General features: G+C 45.2%; 2 protein-coding genes across 3 annotated transcripts in view; both read right to left on the bottom strand.

Annotated features, from left to right (window-relative positions):
• Positions 1-11,599, bottom strand: part of OVCH1 (ovochymase 1) — a 47,487-nt gene extending 35,888 nt beyond the window's left edge. Inside the window, 3 exon segments of the mRNA XM_064509204.1 lie at positions 13-185; positions 2,253-2,350; positions 11,531-11,599. Coding sequence (XP_064365274.1) covers positions 13-185; positions 2,253-2,350; positions 11,531-11,599 — 340 coding nt within the window.
• TMTC1 (transmembrane O-mannosyltransferase targeting cadherins 1) overlaps positions 8,955-23,997 on the bottom strand; it is a 150,535-nt gene continuing 135,492 nt past the window's right edge. For both annotated transcript variants that reach the window (XM_064514668.1, XM_026116946.2), the window contains exons 14-20: positions 21,438-21,540; positions 18,068-18,203; positions 17,263-17,407; positions 16,682-16,819; positions 16,149-16,271; positions 14,924-15,001; positions 8,955-14,223 (exon numbers count right to left, since the gene is read on the bottom strand). In XM_064514668.1, coding sequence (XP_064370738.1) covers positions 14,083-14,223; positions 14,924-15,001; positions 16,149-16,271; positions 16,682-16,819; positions 17,263-17,407; positions 18,068-18,203; positions 21,438-21,540 — 864 coding nt within the window. In that variant the 3' untranslated portion in view covers positions 8,955-14,082. The remainder of the gene's footprint in view (positions 14,224-14,923; positions 15,002-16,148; positions 16,272-16,681; positions 16,820-17,262; positions 17,408-18,067; positions 18,204-21,437; positions 21,541-23,997) is intronic.

The following is a 23,997-nucleotide window of genomic DNA, read 5'->3' as shown; positions in this document are numbered from 1 at the left end:
CCGGAGGCTCACCGCACTGCGCCGGGCGCTGCAGGCGCAGCACCACCACATCGCAGTCCACATAGTGCTGCTTGTTGAACTCTGGGTGGATGGTGACGGGTGAGACAGGGATGCTCTGCTCCTGCTGGTCCACCTGCCGGAGGTGGTGCTCCCCCACCGTCACCACCAGCCTCCCCAGGAACTTCCTGGTGGAAAGAGGCCCCGTTATGGAGGGAAGGGGGCTGCAGCCACAGGGCAGGCAGTTTCCATCAAGCAGCAACTGTGAACGCACAGATCCCTACCCAGATGCCAAGCTTCAAACCCCGACACCATCCCACCCTGTGGAGCTGGGGCTGGCCCTTGGCAATGGGAAATTTTACTGGGCCCCTGCCTCATATTAGCTTTTTTTATTTTATTAACTAGAAGGATATACAGGTTTTGCTTCATCTGTTATCCTTCAAGTCACTATTCATATCCAGGCAGGGCAGAGCTGCCAGGAGGCCCGGGAAGGTCCTAGCAGATTTCTTTACAGACAGCCCTGTACAGGGGTAAAGGACAGTTTAACCTTTTGCCCTGGGCCTCCCACCGCATCTGTGATGTTTCAGACACTCATGATGAGGGATAGTCTGTGGCTCAACCCTTGTTATCTGCAATCTGGGATCCTAAAAGTCACATGAGGAGCCTTAAAAGCAACAGGAATTGGGTGCCAAAGTCATTTTGATCCCTTAAATCCTTTCTAATTTTGTTATCAAAGCCTTTAGGAGATGAGCAGACACCTATGTTTAAGAGCTTTATGATGGTTTTAGGCAAATATATGCAGTTTAAATTAATGTTATTAGACAATTATGTTTTTGTTGCATATTTTATAAGCACTATAATGTCACAGCTAAACTTAGAGCAATCAACTCAAGCAGAGCCAAAATGCTATTCAGATATTTCTTTTCACAGTTAGGGAGATAACTATTCTATCAAAGCAGTAGTACCCAACAAATAGATTGGCAGAGAAATTGGGTCTTTACTAAAGTAATTTATTCTCCTCTTTGGACTTCAGTAAGCACACTGGAAAGCTGCAGAGCGGGACAGTTTTGGGCTTAACAGGAAGTGTGAACTGGATCCTTGGATCTGCCATAACCTGGAATTGGGACTTGAGACTCCTTGTCCCCCGCAGGAGGCAGCAGCACTACTCATCTTTTCTATTTCGGTTGTCTGCATCTCTTGTTGTGGGCTCACACAGCATATAAGCTTGCCACTGCATTGTGTTATGTAGAAATCTTGGCAATTAGGGCTCATTTAGAGGTCTACCTGAACTACTAGAGAAATTGGCCAAAATCCAGATGTGAGATGACTGTCTCTTCCCTTCAGACCCATTGATTACACAGCTCAGTTTTTGTTCCAGGAGACTTTACTGGAACAAGGAACTCTTCCCCTACTTCCCAGCAGTTTGACACTGGGATTGCCTGGCAATGCAAAAAGCTGCAGTAGATGGGAACATTGAACAGCATTAATGCCATAACAGTTGAGAGTAAAAGCACTGGCTAATTTTGCAGTGAATATGGAAGTATCTCATTAGCTTGCACATGAGAATTTTTTACACCATGGCAACTTTCTCATTTTTCAACATCGGTCCTTAAAATTGGTGCTCAAGTTCAGTAAGACACAGAGGTGAAGCTGACTGGTCTGCAATTACATTGTAATGGTTTATAAGAGGGCTGGCAAAGGTGCCAGTTAAGATATTGTCTCTGCCCATTAAGAGGTTTTTAGCACACTTTGTAAAGCTGGTCTTGCATTTAAAATACAGTAGCCAATGCTACTGCTATAAGTAATAAGACAACTACCAGGGCTGATTTTACTTTTGTTTCGTAAAGATTTTTCACTCTAGACTATTCTTTGTTCAGAGGGTAGTTAATTCTTCAAGAGACAGAATTCAGTGAGCAAAATCCAGCTCCTAATCCAGTCTTTGGACTGAACAGGGCATTTAAATCCTATTTGCAAACTCCCTGTGCAGGGCAACCCTCTCCCTGGTCTTTGGTTTTGTTCTCTAGGTGTTTCTCCCCAAGCAAGAGGGCGCTGGTGGGGGGGGGGGGCACAGCTCACTCTGGAGTCACCTGCACCCCAGAGTTGCATGGTGCGGAGCACTGGTCCCAGCAGATCATATGGGTGCCATTCCCTTCCTAAGCAGGGGAGCACACCATGCTCATGAGCTGCCCTTGTTGTAATGGGAACTTTTGATATGAGAAGTTAAGAGAGGGAGTTAGGAGGACAGACTGACTTACTGCTCCAAGTCGGCCACGCAGTGAGCTGCAGTGATAACCACATCTTCTCAGACTAGACTGCTGCCACTGAAATGGAAATGACCCAGTTTGAGAGACACCTTTAAAGAGCGTCAGATACACTTTGAGATGAAGCAAGTTCTGTTTCCTCCCAAAACATAAATGTAGCCTTGCTTTTTCTTCTCTATATTTGTGTGGGACTCCCACTCCAGCTGCCTGGAGCCCAGGGAAGCTGTTTTCCAGCTGTGGCTGACCCTCAACACCCATCTTCAGTCCCACCAGCACTGAAACTCTGGAGCTCCCTGAAATAGAGGGACTACACAGAGGTCTCACTGCTGTGGGAACCTCCCCATGGCTCAACACTAGAAAGGGATCCCAAGGATCCATCCCCCTGACCCCAGCACCCTTCCCTGTCCCACCACCTCCTGCTCCCTCCAGCTCCTCATGCTGCTACCTGCATGCATTTCCAAGCTGCTACACGTGTGGGGACAGGGCTCTGGGGAGAAGGAGGTGGCAAGCACTGTTTGCTACAGGTCTCAAACTTAGCTCTGGCGACATGCAAACAAGAAATACTTTTCTTGTGAAGGAGAAACAGCAGCTTCTTTTTGAATAGAACCATGTCCTGCTAAGTTACTTCTAAATCATAGCCCCATTATCATCACTCAGTTTTTTCCATTATGTGAATGGAAGTCACTAGGGAAAGCAACATTCTTCTGTGGCAGGGAACTGGAGAGGAATCCTTGTTTCCAGTTTCTGCACCTTAAAACCCAGCAGATCCTCAGCTGGCAAGCATCACAAAAGCTCTGCAGCTATATGAGCTCCCACCAGCCAGAGATCTCACCCTAACCATTAAACCAGTGCGGGAGTGGGTCAGACTGGGGGAACTGGGCAGGAGGGACTTCTGGAAGAGATCCCACTCCTGAGCAAGCAGCATTCAACAGCTTGAGGAAAAATGAGATTGCTCCTGCCTCTCCTCCCTCTTCCTTTCCCTTCCCTGTAAGGATGGGAATAGTGCATTATAAGACAGACTTGCCTAGGCTGTCCTCCAGGCACAGAGTCTCTCCCACCAACAATTTGAGAGAAGGATCCAGGTGGCAGAAAATCCCCTGGGCTCTTCAGATCGATGGGACGAAGTCCACATTTCAGGCCTGCACAAGAGAAACAAGAGTATTTTGTAGTGAGACACCCTCCTGCATGCTCAGAATTATCACTTCAGGCTCTCCTGGAGGATGGGAAAGTGATGGGACACATCCCAGGCGTTACAGCTTTCCTTACTCCAGCCTGAGCTCCAAGCTGAAGGCAGTTATGCAGAGGTGAAAGAAAACACACAGAAATTGCATGCCTTGATAAGAAGCTGATGTATGCAAAGCTGAGGTCTCCTGTGAGGTATTTTTATGATGTGTGTACAGTCAAAAAAAATGTAATTTAGATTTCATCCAGTAACCTAATTATTCCTAATAAAAAGCAACCAGGACTTGCAAAATTAAGTAACAAGAGCAACAGGTAAGAATGCCATCTGACTTTATTCAAAGTTTATTATCTTGATGCTCCCACATCTAAAGAGTGCCCAGTGGCATTTAACAACCAAAGTGACTGAAGTCATCATGAAAGATCTCATCTCTGAATTGAGCTCGCCTAGCACTCAGTCTTGGCTTCACTCTGAAAAGCATTGCAAGGAGACAGAGCTTTCTCACATTGCTTTTGGCACTGATTGTGCCTCAGAAATGCGGATGATGAGCATGGGGAAGTTTGACTTAGAGTGGAGGCCAGCCAGGGATATTTGGGTCCCATTAAGTTTTAGATACTTCAGTGAACTGTGCAATTTGAGATAAATTTGTTGCCATCCCATTTAGATTTTCTGAGGAAAAGCATAAATAAAAGAAAATTAATCCTCACCCAGCAGGGAATAACACATACACTTGATAGGCCTGCCAGACCACATGCTGGGGTGGGAAGGAAAAGGGCGCACTGCCCCACCAGATCAGCTGCAGAACATATTAATCACAGCAAACAGCATTGCAAAGGGCTATTTTAAATACTTGTGGCACAGAGAAAAGGAAATGATTGTAATTCCTCATACCAGGTGTCTGTTTCTCCAGGCTGGATGGTTTGGAGAGAGGGAGAGTTTCAGGCTTCTGACTCCTTTGCTGAGGAGAGGACAGCTATTCTTCTTCCGCTCTCTTCAGCTGGCTTGTGTCTAAAGCTGCACCAGCTGAAATTGCTCTCTTAGTTCACATCCAATGTGTTTCTCACGACAACAAGCCAATAGGTGGGAATCCCCTGCGCCCTAGTAGGCCAAGCGCTGGGAGACCTAGATACAAATTCTGTTTTCAGCCACACAGAGCATAGGCAATAAAATTCTCAGGATTCAGGAGGTATTCACGCTGCACTTGCCTGATGTGAGTCTGGTTTTAACTCCCCTGGAGTCACTTTGGATTAATAACTTTCATAAACAAGCCAGTGGAGAGGACTAAGAATCTGGCTCCTAAGTGTCACCAACTATTACAACACCACCCCTCCAAACCTCCCTTTTATTTTTAGGTCATATGTCTTCTGTGTAAATTTAAGAGTGATTTTTTTTCCTTGCTTAACCTTTCAGTCTGGATGACAGCACGAGACAGCCCACAGAGCTTTCCCAACAGATTGGGCAAGTTCCAGTAAGCCAAGGATCCCACATCCTTCTCCTCTACCTGCTTGGCAAACCGTCCTGAGACCTCAGCAGCAAGAAGTAGGACTTATTGCCACAAGCTTGTGTTGATTCTCACACAACACCTTCAGCACTCACTTCCATGGAGAGGCAAACTGAGCTCCTTGCTGCTCCATCCAACCCAGCCTGTCTCTCCTTTTTTACATAGCATTTTATCACATTCCTAGGGAATTCCTGCATCCGGAGCTGGCCTCAAAGTGTTTGACTACCACAAAAAGCTCTGTCACAAAACCAGGCACTGTTTTCTTGGCCATCTACCTAGACCAAGTTCCCCCCAGCTCTTGCTGCTAGGCTAAGTTTACTGACAAGAGACTGGTGGTTATTGCTATAATAACAAGTCTACCACAGCAATGAAAAGTAAATAGACTATCACAGATATAAATGATGGAGAAAACACCTTTCACATAGGTGGAGAGAGAAACAGTGTTGGTAAACACAGCATGACCAGCATCAAACTGACATGGGATGGAAGGAATGGCAGTTAGCACTTACACCATTTCTTGCTCCAGGTGGACCAATCATTTTAGTGCTAGTTTTATTATTAAGAGCAAGTTTCTCTGAAGAGCACCATTCCTCCGCCCAGCATGACCCCCCTTGCAGTCTGCCCTCTCTGGAGGGAACTGTCCTTTCACAAGGCATCATCTCTCTCTCTTACCTAGAAGTATTCCTAGGAAAGAAATTTCTTTATATGGCTGTGGAGGACAGGCCAGAGGGGGATGTATTAATATTTCAGCCTCCCCAGGAGGATGCACAAGAAGGAACTGAGACCATGGTGTCAGCAGCAAGGTGTTGCTCAGTGCTCCTCAAGACACTTCTCTGATCTGACTACCCCAAGGTCACAGTTACCAAGCTCAGTGGGACTCTGCTATTTCTCTTTTTTTCCACAGCCAATGGACCACATCACAGCAGAACAGCCTGCTTGGAGAAAGGCTTACTCCTTAAAAACCAAAGCAAGTGCTGTGCCAAGCAGGATGTATATGAAAAGCATAGGAAAGGCTTCTCAGACAGCAACAGCAGCCCCAAAAATCATTCAAATAGCATGAGCAAACCAAGATCTGGGGTGCTTTACAAAAACTGATCTGGGACTCCTACTTGTTTGGCATGTTACAGGAGCAACACATAGCTGTGCTGCCTGTCACAGCCCCCACCCAGGAGCACAGCTCCCCATGACACTGCCCACGCTCAAGGACTCACCACACCCAGCAAGAAGGGATGCCAGCAGGAAGAGACACCCCACTCTTGCCATGGTGCAGCAGCCCCAGTTGGACACTGCAGAGGCTTAGCTGCCCTGGACTCTCAAAGTTAGGCAGTACTCTGCTATGCATAGAAAAGCTCTTTTCCCCCCCCCTCCTAACGAGCGCCTTTAATAGACAAGGTGGCCAATCAGTTTTGGCAGGTGCAGCTGCAGGGCTGCAAATCAGAGAGGTTTGGAGGCTCCCAGCTGTGTCTCCCTGGGGGTCCCTGGCTGCTCTGAGCTCTCCTGTTTGTCATTTGCTCTCCGCCCCACATGGGTGCAGAAGGAGGCCTCCCCACTTCTGCTGAGGCTGTTGTAATACACAGCAACTGCTGTTTGTACTCCCCCTGCTCCTGCCTGCCTGTCAGTATCAGCTGCCCCTGGAGTCTGCAATGAATCTCTTCTTTCTCTTTTGCTCAGGCTGGTTAACACAGAACAGGAGAAGCTTAGCTTAGTTCTTCACCCTGTGATCTCCCAGCATGTAACTCCCCAGGGGCAAAGCAGGAGTCTGGGCCAGCCAGGAGGGGCACATCTGCAGAGCTGAGCAACGCAAGGCAGGAGGAGGTGAGGGTTTCTGATGGATGTGTTTATAAGGCATGGCAGTATGCTGCCACAAGGATGAAAATTATTTGGTGTTTTTCACAAGGAGAACCACTATCCACGCATTGCATGAGCAAATAAGGTATGGAGCCGCCCTTGTTTTGGCTCTGGAAATACACAGCTCTCCAGGTGCTCCAGGACTGATGAATGCAGAGGGGCCCCGGGACTCACCCACAGTGAATGGGACGGGCCCCAGGATCCAGCCGCTCTCCTGGCCGCGCTCCCTTCTGTACCCATTGCACCTCAGCCACTGGGCCCTACGCTGCATTGTGTTAACTTCCAACACCACCACATACCGTCCAGTGAAACCTTATTAGCATTTGGGCTGTTACTTTTCCCCATGGTTATACTTTGACATGTATGAAAGAAATTCTGTCTCACGAGCCAGCACGTGCTGATGACATTGCAGTAGTTTTCAGCAGCCTCCCCTCAGCCATATTCTGACCTAAAGAGGGTTTCTTTTGCAGATTTTGCAGATTTAGCAGAGCAGAGTCACCTTGCCACTTCCTCTGCTCCCCACTGGTGACAGTCTCACAAGCGGTGCAGGCTGGAGTCTGCCACGTCTTGCTGAGGTTTGCTTGATAGCCCTAGGAGGGGGCTACCTTGCCTAAGCAGCCTCTTTCACAGCCAACATGCAGCTCCATCCCCTTCACAGGATTTCCAGACCAAGAAGGGCAGAGCAAATATATCGGCCCGATACCCCTGCTATGCCCATAGGCTGGTCCCACTGGGCGCAAGGCAGAACAGGTCTGCTGATGTCCACAGCCCCAGGCAGGATGGCCTTGCAGAGGAGTTGTGTGGGGGCTGTCCTGCAGCCTCTGGTCTGATTTGCTCAATGCCCAAAAGACAAAATACCCGTTCCCTCCCCCGCCCCAGCCTGTCCTGAAAAACTTGCTGGCAGGCAGGGAGACTGGGGCCAGGCAGATGGGGTTGATCCTGCAGCACCAATGAGGGTGCAGAAGAGCTCTCCCTTACCAAAGAAAATTGCTCAGAAGCAGCAGAAAGCACACAGGGCCAAAATCTCCCAACTTTTTTTTCCCTGGGGAGCGAACTGGTAGGCCAGTGGTCCTGGGGGAGATGCTGAACAGCTGGGGGCTGCATGGCCTGGAAGAGGTGCTTGCTGCCCAGCCTGTCGCTGTTTGCTGGACCACTTTCTGTCCCCACTGGCACTACGTGCCTTCAGGCCTGTCAGCAGGGCCACTAGTGGGAATGCCCCCTCTCCTGTGCTCAACAAAAATGACAAATCCAACTCTCCATCATTCATGTGCCACTGAGGTGGTTATGGTTCCTCAGACTGCTTGAGTGACAGAGGGAGCCATTGGCATTGGCTGTATTCATCATTCTTCTGCTGAAAGGATAAAATCTGCATGCTGCTCTACAGGGCAGGATCCAGGCTTTGATCTGGTAGTACATCTTATTTCTCTAGTATAGCAAGAAGCTCTTTAACTGTACAGAGCTAGGACCTAGGTGTGTGTGTGGGGAGGGGGGGGTAGGTAACAATCTCCATTAAGAAATCCTGCACTGCCTATATCCAACTTCAAAGCAAGCGTGCAATTCCCATTTCTGCTACAAAGGGTTATGCACACACCAAGATGGCAGAAAACACTATGACTTGTGTTTTGATTTTCTTCCAGGTCCATTTTCAGCAGAGGTGTCTATCACCATCAACTGTTCCAAGTCCTGGGAGCATGCAGGAATATCTGGGAACATCTGCCAGGACAGGTCCCGGAAGAACCAAGGAGGTTGGGAAGGAGCAAATCAGAACATAATGAATTTCTTTTTCTTTTCCGTTCTCTCTCTTCTCTTTACACTCTGTAGACAAAAGTTTGTTTGATGCATTTCCCACAGGTGTGTAAGCCCTGACATGAAGAACTCCTAACAGTGTAACATGTCCAAATCCCCAAGACAACGTGTAAGCACCAGCCCTCATCCTTTCTTATGCTCAGGCTCCAAAAAAATGCCTACACTATTATATTTTATATGGCCAGGCTCCAATACATGTGCTGTATAGTTGCTCTTATGTGAGCAGTATCCCTGGGCAGTAAAACACAAGTCAACTAGAGTAAGAATTTTAGGCCCTTCCATCTCTAGAAGCATCTATTCTTGGTTGGTCCTAAGGAATGGACTAACCTCATAGCCAACAGAACAAAACTAGACGCATCAGTTACTTTTCTTACTTTTTATATAAAATAGACATTTACATACATTTTCTTTTGCAAAGACTTTGAGCATAACTCCTTTACATGAAATCTATCCCACAGTGAAAAAGCAAAGAAAGACTTTGAAAATTCCTTTACCACTGACATACATCCAGCTGCTGCTAAGTGTGGATTTATTTTTGAAAGATTTCAAATCCATGGGCTGTTTTCTTGTTTTTTAAAAAGATATACACAACTGATTAAAAAAAATAGGTACAGAAATAAGAACCATATGAACAACAGCCAATACAAAAAACTCCCACGTGATAGGAACACGCAGCATGACATCCACTTCAGGCAGAGATTTCTACAGTAATATACTTGTAGAAGCCATAACTTTTACAGAGGATACCACTGGGGCTATTTCCCAGAAAAGATTTCTCAGCAAGTCAGTACAAACATGGCAATGAGCTTCTGAACAAAGTTAGCAAGATTATCTGACAGAACTTTGCCACACTGAAACACTAGTGAATACCAAGCACTTTTTTTTTTTTTTTGCTGCTGATTTTAAATGTACATGAAAGCAAAATGGGACATTTTAAAACTGCTGCAAGAGACTGAATATTGGAGGAAAAAAACCTTTAAAGGCTAGATTTTTCCAAAGATTGTACATAATTTTATGTGTGAAGAACAGAAATTGAACACTTGGTCAATTTAATGCACATACAGTTTGAGGAGACTTAAGCACATGCCAACTGCTTCACTGAGTTGGAGGACAAGTGAGGAGAAAGATCATACAATTATATTCTCATAAATTGTGCTAATTATTAAAATTAGAATGATAATTATCTTCTTTCACCAAATAGGGTACCCCGTACTTGGCCTGCTTTCCATATGTGTTGAGAAGCTTTTGCGAGTTTTAGATAGTTCCAGTTATGTCTGGCCTCCCCTGCAAGTTAGGCTCTGTATTTTGGATCGCTTGACTTAACATGCACGCACAGCCATGCGCACGCATGCACGCACACACCCCCCACCTTCATTCAGATCTCTGGAATAAAGACCATTTTCACTGCCGCATTCACTTCTTGTTTGGTCAAAACAAATTTGCCTGCGTGTTTTTAGGAAAATCTAGTCCAAACAATCTATGAGAGACATAAAATGCCCCCCTTGCATCATTTATCTTGAGGGATGGAAAAGGAATGGAAGCAAAGAATGCTGGACTTTAAATAAGCAAGAAAATAAAACAAAATACATCAGCTGAAAATATTATTCATAGGGAAAGGAAAAAGCAACACAGTTATTTTGTTTTTCATTTACAATTGAAATGCATAGTGATTACACAAGAGTCCTGTCTAACCAGTTTTGTGTTAATTCTCCACTTTAATATTGCTGAGCATCCATGCAAGCGTTGAGGTTTAGCCAATGCCACTTAGACACAGAATGAACCCCACCACCACTATGTAGAGCATCAGCCATTTATTAATTTGTCATCTCTGCTAACCATACATGAGCACCATGCTGTTGGCAGAAACCAATGTATTTAGAATTCGTTACTTGAGGAAGTGTGTAGTGCTAAAGGAAGAGACCATTTCCTATGATTAATTAGGATAATATCCAGTTTATCATAAGGTAAGTCGCTCTATTTATCTTCACAGTAACATTCCCTTTTGGTGAAGGTAACCCATTTCATATTATAGTCCATTGTTCTTCTTCACCTACAGTAAACTTTTCACAAGATTAATGTCCTGGACAAACACAGCATTTTAGCATGGAAGCCAATGAGACAGGGAGTGAGCTCAAATCTTCACAAGGGTTTAACTGCTTTGGTAGCTTGTGGCCTGAGTCATTCTCCAAATACTCTGCCAGTTTGCAGACTGCCATCCTGCATAGATGTGGGCTATAAAGTGCTGGTTTAGGAATGTGGGATTCATTAATGACCCCTCCTCTCCCCATAACTACCATAAACCCATCTCACAGATGTGGAGACTCCACCTTTCAGCATATAAACATAATGCAGTTTAGTTGGGATTAAACCACATGGATATGTTACGTGCCTAATTCTAGATGAATATATGACATGCCTTCCAGCTACAATGCTTCCTTCATTGGAAGGATGGTCTCTCTATATTCTTCTGCAGGTAAGCTAGCCTGGCGAAAAAAAAGTAATTCTTCTCCAGGAGCTCAGAGGGACACCTAAAAGCTATATTATACCTTTATACATGCATCAGTTTTAGGAGGTCAAGATGGCTTTGATTGGATTCTAGGACAAGAATGAGATCACCATTTGTACTAGGTGTCTCAGGAAAGACAAACTCAACTTTACGTCACAACTGAAAACACAAAACCAAGACATCTCCCTCCTATAATATCTCCCTACTATAAAAAATACACCTTCCTTTATATTTGAAAAAATATGCTTCATTGGTCACAATTTAAAGCCATACTGGTGTGTGGCTTGTACAATACATAGTCTTTATTTAACGTGCCTTCTTGAGACTAAGTTTACAGCTCATACACCTTTTTAAATGAGCCATTGCCCTCCCCTTAGGCTAGGTGTTGGCATGCTCTCTGCATGTGCCCTGTATGCGGGGGGGCTTTGTACGATGACGCTGTCAGGGTCTGCATCAAACGCAGCTCTGCTGCTGCCGAACTCGCCACCATGCAGCAGCATCGTAGGCTGGGGCCAGTGTTGGTGCTGGGAAGACAGGCTTTCCTTGGAAAAAGGCAGCAAGCTTTATGTGAGTATGATGCCCTTTTTACTGCCACTGTCAGGGAGAGATCCTGATGGGAAACCTGTGGTGCCCAAGCTGGAACCAGCCAACTTGCCCTGCACGGCCTGGGCACCTCTAAATACCTCCATTATGAACCACCTACAATTATGCAATGCTCACCGGGGAACTGATAGCCCTCAGAGGCCGTTTAAGCTTTGGTTTCCCCAGGCTGCGTCCCGCGGGGCTTTGCCAGTGTGGCTACCAGCTTCGGGACTATCACCTCATCTCCTCCCAGCTACTCCAGTAACGCCTCGGCAGTGCAACACCGGACACCTGAGAGCTACTCCATGGGAAGGACCCAGCAGAGTGCTTGCGCTAGGCCTCCGCATAAACACCCGTTCATTAAGCCTGCGTCCATAAAAGCTGTGCGACAAAATGGTTGCTGACCCAGCCCTGAACCCTTGGTCTTGGAAAGAAAAGTAAGCTGCTTGGCCTGGGGTAAGAGGGGAAGATTCGCTAGCTAAAAATTTGCATGGTCGTGGTCCCAGCTGCTCCTTCAAGACTAAGGAAGTTGGTTTGAAGGGGGAAAGACCAGGAACTGGTGTCTGCACCAGCCCTCCTCCTTCGACCATCTTCTCCCTCCCATCGACTGTATGAGCCAGCCTCTGCCCAGCTCCAGGCAAGGGCTGGTCTCCCGGACCAAGCTTTTCTGACGAGGCCGGCAAGCTGCCAGCACTTGGTTGTCTCCTCCCACAGAGCGAACTTGGCGCTCACGGAGGGGATACCCGGTCAGCATTGCCTAAGCTCAGGCACCATGAGGGCCACTGCCACATGTGCTTTTCCCCACAGATGTGTATCAAGGCAGCACAGTCCTAATCTGAACTCTCCCTAACTAACAGTACCAAACCTTGGGCTGCTCTTCTGCCAAGACTAGGCAAAATCAAGCTCAAATATAACAAGCTTTATGGCGGTTTCCTGCTACAAGAGGAACAAGCTGATGACCTACCCAGCTGTTCAAGGCAAAAGGCAGTGGCACCAAGCACCATCCCATCAACCCTTCACGTTTTCTGTGCTGAACTGGTGCAAACCTCAGTGGAGCCAGTAAAAGTGCTGTTACTGAAATGACAGTTTGGCCCAACATGCTTTACAGCCATATACTTTAGAAATACCATCAGGGTGAATTGTTCAAGCATGCCTCGGTAGTGCTGCGTTTTCTAACTTCAAACAATACAAGTCACAATGCCCAGCCATGTGGCCAGCTGTGAAGGACACTGGCCAATTCTTATAAAACAGAGAAAATATATTAATTATTTGATTATAAGTTAAATAAATAAAGCTCAAAAATAAAATCCTCAGTTCTGAAGAGAACTCATTTCCCCACTTCAGTATTCAAAAATATAGATTTACGACTGATCAGCTATAGCTCATTTTCTGCATCTCTTGGGGGAGGAGGTGAGAACACTTTGACAATGTGTTTTATCAGTTATCACCATGATAAATGGGCTTTGTCCCTGCACACCCATAAAAAGCCTCCTTAGTACCTTTCCAGCCCACCAAATCTTCCCTAATCTCTTTGTGGCTTTACTTTACCTCCTATGTTGATCAGATTAGTTGTTTTTTTGTTTGTTTGTTCATTTTTTACTGGGGACTAGACAAGAGGACAAGTAATTCTAGAGCTTCACATTGCTTTTGGATGCTTCTAGTTTTTTCAGAGTAATAATTATTTGGCCTGGAGGGAGAGGGAAAAGGGTAAAGCCATATGATATTTGACAATACTGACACTGTGAACCTGAATTATTCCAAACAACTATCTTATAAGTAAAACATTCAGCTGCAGTTTTCCCTCAAAGGATCATTTGTCCTGATTGTAGAATCATCCTTCTAGGGTGATATTCAGACACTATTTTCCCTTTCTTTAGGATCACTTTCAAGTCACATTTAGAGCTGTAAAAGTGGCCACTATTTCCTCAACATTACCCCCTTGAAACCATTTTATATGACCATTATGTTCATCTTCCTGGCTCAGAAGGACCTGGCAGCACTTGCAATAAAGCCCATTAGTGATACTTTAAGTAGACTAAGTGAGTCTGTGTTGAGTAACAAGAGGTGCTACTTCACCCTCACAGCAGTGGATGAGTGCTTTGTCTCCACAGCTTCCCCAGCAATAACCAAGATATTGAAGGTACACGTCCCACCCACACTATTTGTGTGGCTAAAATGGGTTCAACCTAAACATGAATCTTGATTACAGGGAGGTTTTCATTCGTTCTCCAGCATGTTCCACATGAGCTGAGTGTCTTCTGTAACTTTGGTCAAACAAGCATGCATCCAAAATTTGCCTTCCATAATTCTGAATCATATCAAAGTTCCTTCAGTGTCACTTCTGGCTTCCACCATGCTCTTCTCCAAGGATCATGAGTTTCTTTCCACTGGTGACTGAATGCTATGTTTGATCTTTCTCCTGGACTTCCTGTAACCTCTTCTCTAATCGATCCAATTTGGCCAGATTCTCCTTCAGCAACTTGCTGTTTGGAACCAGCTGTAAAGCTTTCTCATAGTAGCTACGGGCAGTGATGTAGTTCCCCTAAGAAGAAAAAGAGTGACAGATCTCATTCACATTCCCTGACATAGAAAGGTTCATTGCTTGGGAATGGTGAACACCGTAACACAAAGGAAAAAGAGTTTTTAAAACTTGAAATTATTTGGCAATACTTATTCTTTATGAAATGGATTGCCTAGTGGTGTTAGCCTAAATTAGATCAAGCACCCGTGGCACAAAGTAGTTAGTTTTACTAATAGATAGGATAGCTTGAGGACATTACAGACTGTGATTCAAGACCCAAATCATAATGATAGACTAAAGTATTCAAAAAAAAAAAAAAAAAGCTACAGGGCTGTACACGTATTTCCATAACGTAATGTCAGTATTCTACATCAGACATCTTCATTAAATGAACTAGGTAGAGAGGAATCTTAGAAGTTGACTCATGGGGAGATTTCTCTAAGGCAGGTCAACAATTCAAGCTGGAAAACTTTGGAGATGGACAGGCTGCTTGTCCTCTTAAAATGTGGATTTAAATTACAGGATACATATTCCCAAGCAACCTGGTAGGGAAATTCTAGCTGGAGCTAGAATAGACTTTCTTCTTTTTTGGACAAAATAGGTCACGGTCACTTACTGCCCATAAACATGTAGCTCCTGGCAGCCTAAGTCAAGTTTAGCTTTCTGTCCTGAGTAGTGGTCCCTGCAGTTGACAGCTTAAGGAAAAGCAAAATTTTCAAACCTTGATGTGTTCAATGCCTCCCATGTTCATCCAGGCTTGTGCTTGGTCTGGGTTGAGCTCCACAGCCCGTTTATAGCTCTAAATAAATATGAAACATTTTTAGCTTAGAAGTCTGAATCTTCAGTCAAAACCAGTTAAAAGAGGGGAAAGAGACTAAGTTTCCCCCCTCTGTATCTATTTAAAGTATAGTTTCAAATTCTTCTTCTACACAATACACATGCTGAAATCCAGTCTTTTTTAGTAGAGATGACACATTGTACTTTTTCCCCACTGAGTTCATCTCACAGGCTTTCCCATGCCCATGGCATCACATGAGGAATCACGCCACATCTGTGACCCTCTTCTCCCTGCTGCCCTGCACCACAGGGGTGTCCTGCATGTCAAGGTCATTCCCACCAGCAGGTACCTGTCTCCCACAGGCAGTGTGTGGACCAGCATGTTCCTTATTTGCAAGGCTTTTATTTGGAGCTGGCTGCAGACCTATGGCACAGCCACCTCTGTGGAAGTTTCACAAGGATCTGGGTGCAATGCTATCCCTCCCCATTGCTTCTGCCAATGTATATGGAAGAAGAAGCAACAAGGACCTTCTGGACTCTGTCAAACAGCACCATTTTTATGGTATCACAACAGAAGAGGATTCAAACCAGTATTAGACATCTCTAAGGATACCAAGAATATTCAGAACTGTCCAAATATAACATAATTTTCTGTGCTGTTATTCTGTGCTAACATAATTCCTGAGCTATCAAGCCTCCTACTCCATAGGGTAAACCAGTCTCCTAGCTACTAAGTAATGGGATGAGATACAATGACAGGGGGCCTCTCACAGGGTCCCCGAGCTTTCAATTGAATCACATGGAGTTGGCCATTGTCAGCAAGAGGGGCTGGGAATGGATGGATCAAGACTCCAGTCAGTATGACAAGGCCTGGGCTCCTCCATAGTCTCACCATGACTCTGTACTTAACCTCTCAAAGCAGGATGCTGTATTTCCACACATTGATAGAAAAGGCAGAGGGGAGGGGTAGAAACCAGTCCTTTAATGAGAAAAACAGTTGTAACTAACTCTGGCAAAGGCATCACTGCACTGTAGCTTTAGCTGTACCTCTGGTGAACTGATGAGCTCCCAAAGTAAATCCCCATGGTGCATGCAGCATGGAGTATTAGCTGCAATGAGTTAACTCCATTCTTTAACCTATAAATCTATTGGGCTTAGAGCAGTCATACCTCAAAAGCCTTGTCAAGGAGATTCTGTTCTCTTAGCTGGTTTCCTTTAGTGAAAAAGAGCTCTGATATGACTTTTGGATCCTTTGGTTTTAGCTGGAGAGCTTTATCTATAACTTCAAGTGCCTGTGAAAAAGCAAGAGGATTTGTATTATTGTATTCTGCTCCTTTCACCTTCTCATACTCATCCCACCACAACAGTCTCCCAACATAGGAGCCAAAGTAAAAAGAAGTTATCACCCCCTTCTCTCCTTTGCCCCACATTGTTATCACATTTGGAAATAAGAGTTTTAGATGCTTTTGACTGATGTGCAGTGGGGCTGACAGCAGTAGAAGCAGTAAAGGCTCACAACCTTTGAAAATCACACTGCTTAGCTTTAGTCCCATTACCCAGATAAACAGAAGGGTTTAGTAAAAAAACTAAACCTGCTGCATGTGTGTAAGACATGTGTCATGTCTTTGGAGAGGCAGAGTGTAAAATTCAACTTGAGCTCTGTAGGTGAGCCCTTGGGACAGCAGCACAGAGGCCTCTGTACCTTAGCATAGTGCTCCTGCTTGCTGTAGATTGCTGATAGAAGGCGGTAGCATTCCAGACACTCTGCATCTTCGTAAAGTATATGGTTTGTCATCTTTTCAGCTTCCTTTGTCCGCCCCATCATTGCTAAAACCTGGGCCTAGAGATCCACATTATGAAGGGTTATAATTTTTAAAGACTCAACCCCCTTTAATATACCATGCTATACCCAGTGAACAGTCCTGGCCTCTTGCTTTGTGGCAAGGCAGGGGGGCTAGCAGTGCTGAGAAGCAACTGTTCATCAAGGAAAGCCAGAAAGCCTAGCAGTAACCCGTTCTAGTGAGTAAGGGGCAGGTCAGATTTGATCTGATGAGGTTTGATCTGAAAGGTGGTGGCTGAGACACAGGATCTGAGGTCTGGAGGGTGTGAGGAGGAAACAAGAAGAGATGTTCGCTTGACGGCCAGCATGGATGTACAGCCAAGCTCTGCCTGGCCTCTCTACAGAGCTTCAGCTTTGGGTAATTTTCACACTAACATGGCCATCCCTTTCCATAGCGATAGTGTGTCATGGCCCTGTCCTGACCATGCTAGTCCTACACTCACCAGTGCCAGTCGAATCTCTTTATTTGAAGGCTGCAGTGACACGGCTTCTCTATAAACCTGCAAAGCTTCTTCATACCTCCCAGTGTTGTAATACAGAGCCCCAAGCGGGGACAGGATTTCAGCTTTCCGGGATACCTTCAGTGCCCTGAGCATTGGGAAAAAGAGATGTTTCCAGGTAATTTGGGGATCAAAGCAAAAGAACAGGGTGTGGTTTGCACTGGGATGGAGTTAGCAAACCTCTGCACTCTGCGTGGCATGGTCCCACCCCAGGAAGCACAGTCTGAAGTCGCTGGGGAGCGACGAGGGTGCCCATGGCACCCATCCCTCTGGCAACCTCAGGAGGAGAGAGAACCACCTCCAAAGTGTGGGCAAACAAGCAGCAGAGGTGTGGAAGGCTGACAGTGGTAGTGCCAGGAGAGTGCAAGCACAAATCGGGATGCGAGAAAGGAGGAAAAAAAATAGTCCATCCTGTTTCATACCAGCAGGCAAAGCCTGCTTGTTCGTGCATTGCTGGGAAGGGCCTGAATTCCCCAGGCAAAAGTGGCAATGTACATTGTGGCAGCTTGAGAACAGTCCAGGGAAGTCAGTACTGCCTGAGTCAGTGCTTACCCACAAAGCACTCCCATTAAATAGCCAGCTAAGCAAAAGCAAGCCCGATTTCAAATGGATGGAGAAGGGGAGAAAAAAATGCAAATGCTACACTGACAGACTGAAATGTCACTGAACTTTTTAATGAGGCCCTTTAGCAAGGAGAAGCTGTACCTCAGGGTAAGGGAAACATCTGTCTCTCAGCTCAAATTCTTACCTTTTGTACCATGCTTCAGCCTCTTTGTTCTGACCCAAAGAGCGGTAAAGCCTGCCCAGGTTCACCATGGCAACATGGTGAGTTGGGCTCAGACGGATGGCTTGTCTGTAGTGGGACACAGCCCTCTCTGGAGCCCCTGGACAGGAAAACAGCTGTTAAACTGGTGCCTCAAGAAAATCATTTAGCAACTTCAGCATGCAGTAATGCTTTGGGTTTTCTTTCAGCTATTGCTGCATGCTTGGGAACCATTTTGAGAGGAAATCTTGCCTCAGCCTTTTTAGAGATTGAGTGTAAGGAAAACTGCTGTCCAAGTAACGATTTAGGTGTGAACATTCAAAGATGATCCTGAGAAATAGGTTTACTTCGTGTAGCTTTTTGCACTTTGTGGGTACAGTCACCAGAACACGACTCCTGATCAAAAGCGCTCCTCCTACCATACTCCACAGGGAACGTACCCCTGTGTAAGGACAGAAATCCTCAAATGCCCCAGGAAGACACACTGCAGGGAACAGCTCCCCAGTCAGTTGCAGGGTATGACCGGGTGGGTATCTCGCAGTCTGCCCTGCTGCTGCTGTACACAAACAATTTGCAAAGCCATCAGATCATTGACCCCACCTCCCAGGAGAGCACCTTTCCACCCAGGTGCAAGGGAGTCTCTCCTGCGTTGGCCCACCACCCATTTGGGAGTGGGCAAGGGACACGGAGAACAAGCTGCCACATACACCTTACAACCTGATCAGAGCTGCAAACAGTTTCAGCTGTATGAAAACAGAGAATATTCTCTATACCTCTTTTGTGTCTGGCTTTACTCAATCTTTCTGCATGGCTCAAAAAGAATGGGAGTAGGTTCCAGGAACCAGCTAATTCCCACTTGGGTGCAGTAAATCCCGGACAGCAGGTGCCTAGGATGCCTATTTTGGAGCATACAGGCACCATCGCCATGTTTCAGAGGCGCCATTGGGTGGCACTGCTCCACTGTAGGAAAACATCTACCTGCACAAGGTTCTACAACCCATGACATCACCAAACTGCAACAAAATACAACACTGCAAACGACCTTGAAAGCCTATAATAACAGTGCCTCATATTTTTAGGAAATTCCAACGTTCAATTTGAACTGAAGAAAGGTGCCAGACCACTGTGCCAGAGGCCTTAAGTTCTACTTATAAAAGTATATTTTTATTTATCTAAATAATGGCTTTCCTCTTGAGGGACCTTGCAGTGCTTTCCTCAGGCACAGCCTGCATACTAACTACAAAATACCTTAATGGGGCACAGTTAAAAGTTCTGACATTTCAGCAATGTGAACGTCAAATTTTTAGCCACAATGATAATTTAACTAGTTTGCATACTTTAGGTCAGATATTTCTGATAAAAACTGCCAATTATGGAGCTTTGTCCACCAGCAAAGCCCTAGAGCACTGGTATTTTTTAAGTCAAATCAAATTTACAGTGTATTTAATTCCATTTCTAGCTGGAAAAAAGAACTTGAAAACAGCCTGCAGTTGTTGGGGCACTGAACATATGTTGCTGAATTTCTATTTTCGTAGCATTTCAGATTTAGTTTGATATTTCTTGAGACTATCTATGCAACATAAAAGTAACATTAACATGTCTCAATCTTTCCTTTAAAGGAGAGAAGAAAGACGTCTGTAGGGAGATTCAGAAACACTTAAGATTCAAAAGGCCAACAACATATCTTTCAGGGTAGGATTTTTTAAAATATCCAGCAGCAATCTCACTCTGCTCCTGCTGCTGAGCAGACAGATGTTTTTGAAAACTGTATCTACAAAACATGCCGGGAAGCAGTTGGGAATGCACCTAAGTCCTTAAGGTCAGCCAACACCTACACTGTTAAACGCACAGGGGTAACGCACACCATTAAGGGAGGCACAATGAGTGTCTATTTTCACTGCAGGGTTAGCTAGAGGTACGGCTCCCCAGAGCTGACACCAGCTTGAGACTTGCTGCACAAAATCCTGCAACTGAATTGGAGCGTAGCTTCATGGTGATTCCCTCTAGCCCCACCAGGGAAGCCTAGGACCCCCAGGGAAGCTACTTCCTTCACATTTTGTCTTGTGTTCAGGAGGATTATTTACACATCATGCCTAAAGTTTCAAAATTTAGGGTTTTTTAATTGTTTGTATGTAGGAAAATGTGGTAATAAAATAGAAAAAAATAGTTTTTACTTTGGCAGAACACACAAGTGCAAAAATAAAGTGGAGTACACTACATCAGAATAAATAATTTTGGCAGGAATAGAGCAGTTTAGCTGGGTCGGGAAGCACAGAGGAGCACAATGTCAGAGTGGAATTACTGACAGATTTTTATTATTTAAAAATTTGAATTTTGGCAGGACAAAAACTTAGAATCTCTGCCTATGTCATTAACGCCATGTTTCTTTTTTGATTACAAATACTCATCATTTTGGCTTTGTATTTATTTCACACTGATACCACAGAAGAATGATGGCTAAGCATCAACTTGGAAGTAGAACTACCACCTACAGAAGGACGGACACTGCTCTTTGCCCTTCCTTCCCAGCATTACTGGAGCCTGGCACTGTGAGAAAGGGGCAGAATCAGTAGTAACTGCGCTCATTAAGCCTGCAACACTTCCTCAGTGACTCTCAGCTCTGTTCTGGAGGGATGTGGGTAAAGGAGTAGTTTGGTTTCTACTAGTAGTTTCTCAGTTCAAACTTGGACTTGCTTATAAAGCTGTCAATAAAAGGTGGCAATTATAGTGGTGGGGCTTTTTTTATTATGTGAATGCCAGGAAGTGCCTGAGTCCTTGGAAGTTGGATGGGAACCAGTAGCCCAGAAGAGAAAGGCTTTGTATTTCATTATGGAGCTCCTGAGAAATCAATTCACCCCACAGGATCTTAGGTTTTGTTTTCACGGATGATTTTGGTTTAAAAGCCATGTTTGTTTTACAGCAGTGGCACTCAGTCTTTATAGTCAAAAAGCTACTTTGTCACCAAGTAGAGTAGCAAGTGCCCCAAAGACCATAATAATCCATTTGTGTGTCTGGGCATTTGTTTTATGTGGCCATGCTTTCCTGGAGAAATGGCAGTGTTGTCGGGATGCTGCCTAGCTCAAATTAAAGAAGGCAACTGCCTGTGCTAATATGATGAGAAACACTGTAGGAAACAGAGAGGCTGAATGCCACTGCCATACAGAGACTGCTTTGACTGCAAATTTAAGTGCACTGTGCCATCTCAGTAGCGCAGGGATATTTATTTCTAAGCTACGGTGGAAGCATACCCACTGCTCTGGAATATTTTGACAATCTTTTAAACATGTACTACTACATAAAACAAATCAAAGCAAATAAGTCAGTGAGAGAAAATCCCTTGCTCCATCTCACTTACCAGTATCAACTAAGAAAACTCCATAGTTGTTATGCAGATCAGAGCTCTCTGGACAATTCTCTATGCCGGCCTTATAAACCTCCTCTGCTTCTTTAAGTCGTTCCTTAAAACAGAAGGAGATGTCTTAGCTGTAGCAGAAACAGTGTCAGCATCAGCTGCATACCTGCATGTAGTGAAAATACCACTTATAGTCCTGCACTGCAGAGGCCACCTCCCTTGCTGGCCCACCCCACCGAGCCACAGGGACTAGCCAAGGTGTTGAAGTTGGGGGTCCGAGGCTGCCCTACAGCCCTGAGGGGAGAGATGCAACTCCTGAGGGCAGTCTGGACACTGCCTGGGCTGAATCACTGTGAACCCTCTTCTCTCCCCATGGACCGGGTGCTTACAGTTCTCCAGGTAAACCTGACAGTGGCCATTGCCTTGAGGAGGCCAAAACTGCACCCCATGTCCTGAATGCAATTGAAAGATCAGAATCTGCTGTCTGGTGCCCCACAGCAATTCCAACAATTTTTCCCCACACATTTGCAATTGGAGCTACCTGCAAAACAGTAATAACAGCTGGAAAAGGTTACTTTTCAAGAGCTTCAATGGCTTGTGTGTAATGTCAGTGAGACTCAGCCGGGCACACATTTCCAGCCAGGAAATGCACAGCGTTAGGGTTAAGAAATATTTGTCATTTGGGGGCCGATATATTTTCATTTATTTGTTTAATAAGCATCTTGCTGGCTAGCTTTTCCCCTCAGGAGCTCTGCTCTTGGTTCCCTAAGCAGCAGGAAAAACACAAAGAGCAAAAGCCTGAGGTGTGTGTGACAGCTGGGGGATGGAGAGAGCTAGTGCAGGAGAATGGGTGAAAAAGGAGGAAGACTGAGAGCAAAGAGGGAATGGGGCAAATCAAACAGATCCAGATTAAAAGCAGATCTTGTCAATGTGTGAGATGTAGCTCACTGGGATTGATGTGATGTGCCACTGGCCTGATTTTCAGATGTGCTGAGCTTTTTCATTTAGCACAGATTTCAGTGAGGTTTGATGGTGCTGAGAGTTTCTGGAAATTACAGATCCTTTCTTTGGGACCATCTTGCCTATGCGAGTGCTCTATGGGCTGTGCTCTGTCTAGTCTGCGCTACGTGCATGGGCATACAGGTCCTGAAATGAAAATAAGGTGTCTAGTTTGGATCAAACAGCAACCTAATAAGGTTTTCATTTCCCTCTAGCCAGACAGTACGTGCCAGCTGCCTGCACGCTCACTAACACCACAGTTGTAGCATTTTTCTCCCCCCCAGTCTCAGAGCTTTGCTATTGGGGTGTTATCTACGGAGGGAAGGCTTTTTACAGTGGAAGCAAGCAGGGTGCAGAGGGTAAAACCTCCAGCAGCGAGGCTCTTTTCTCAACTCGTCCATTCAGGTGGGCTGGAAGAGCCCTGTGAGGACAACCCCCATGGCTTCTTCCTGAAGCTGTGAGTGAAACAGGCCATTGGGCTCTCCGCTGAGTTGGGCTTGGAGACACCCAGAGAAATCTCATTTTCGGGAGCTGAATCCACGCTGAAACGAGAGACAGGTCCACTAACACACTGCCCCACCAGTGCTCCCAGTGACTACCGCTGTGCCTTGCTGCTGGGACCTGCCAAGGAGCCGGGCTTCATGCGGACAGCGTCCTCTCGGACAGCCCCACATGCTGAAGTGAGATGAAGACCACTTCTAGCAGTCAAGGCAGGCCTTGAAAAAATATTTTTCTCAGACGACTTTGTTAATTCTCTGTGGGAAACAGACCTGATTTTGCTGTTTAGTCCAGCTGTGAATTCTTCTCTCCTCAAAACCTGCAAATCTCAGAGCATACTGGGCTCCCTCTGGATTTAAGGGGTGCGCCTGACAGCAGCATGTGGTCTGTAGTTGTTTAAATGCGTGGACTCTTTTCCCACCTCCTATTTCAGAACTTGAAAGCTGGAATTAATAGTATTTGAAGACTATGACTTGATGAAAGCAAATGGTTTGTCACAGTTCAATGCTTTCACATTTACATAATAAAGGTCAGCCAGCAGAAAAGATGGTGTGTGATAAAACACAGAAACACATTTTTAAGAAGTGCTTAAATTTGAACATTTTGGATAAATTTATATGGATTTAACGGCATTAGTCTGTGGGATCAGAAAAAGTGTAGTAATCATCAGAACTGACTAAAATGATGAGCAGCTTTCTCAATAAATATCTGTATCAGAGAGATATTAACAGGTATATTTTCAGAGATTTCTGCATTGATTTCTTTTCCTCTAATTCTAGTTTTCAGCAGCAATATGTGGCTTTGCATGCATACCTGAGAGTTTTCTGCCTTTAATTTACTGATGCTAAATCCTATCTTCAAAACAAGGAAGTGCTGTGTTAAACTGGATTAGCAATGTCCCAAGTCAAAGAATTCATGCTTACTGACATTTAGCATTAGGTGCACCTTTATCATTGTTGCACTGCACATGCATTCATAAAATACTTCTTTGGCATCTAGCATCCTGACCTTGCATGCAGCAGGCTCAGTGCACAGTCTGGAATGATTTCTCTAACCAAGTGTTTCT

The sequence above is a fragment of the Dromaius novaehollandiae genome, chromosome 1 (assembly GCF_036370855.1).
Source record: "Dromaius novaehollandiae isolate bDroNov1 chromosome 1, bDroNov1.hap1, whole genome shotgun sequence".
NCBI classification, from domain to species: Eukaryota; Metazoa; Chordata; class Aves; order Casuariiformes; family Dromaiidae; genus Dromaius; species Dromaius novaehollandiae.
Note: the sequence above shows the minus strand (reverse complement) of the source record. Positions and strands in the feature narration are given on the sequence as shown.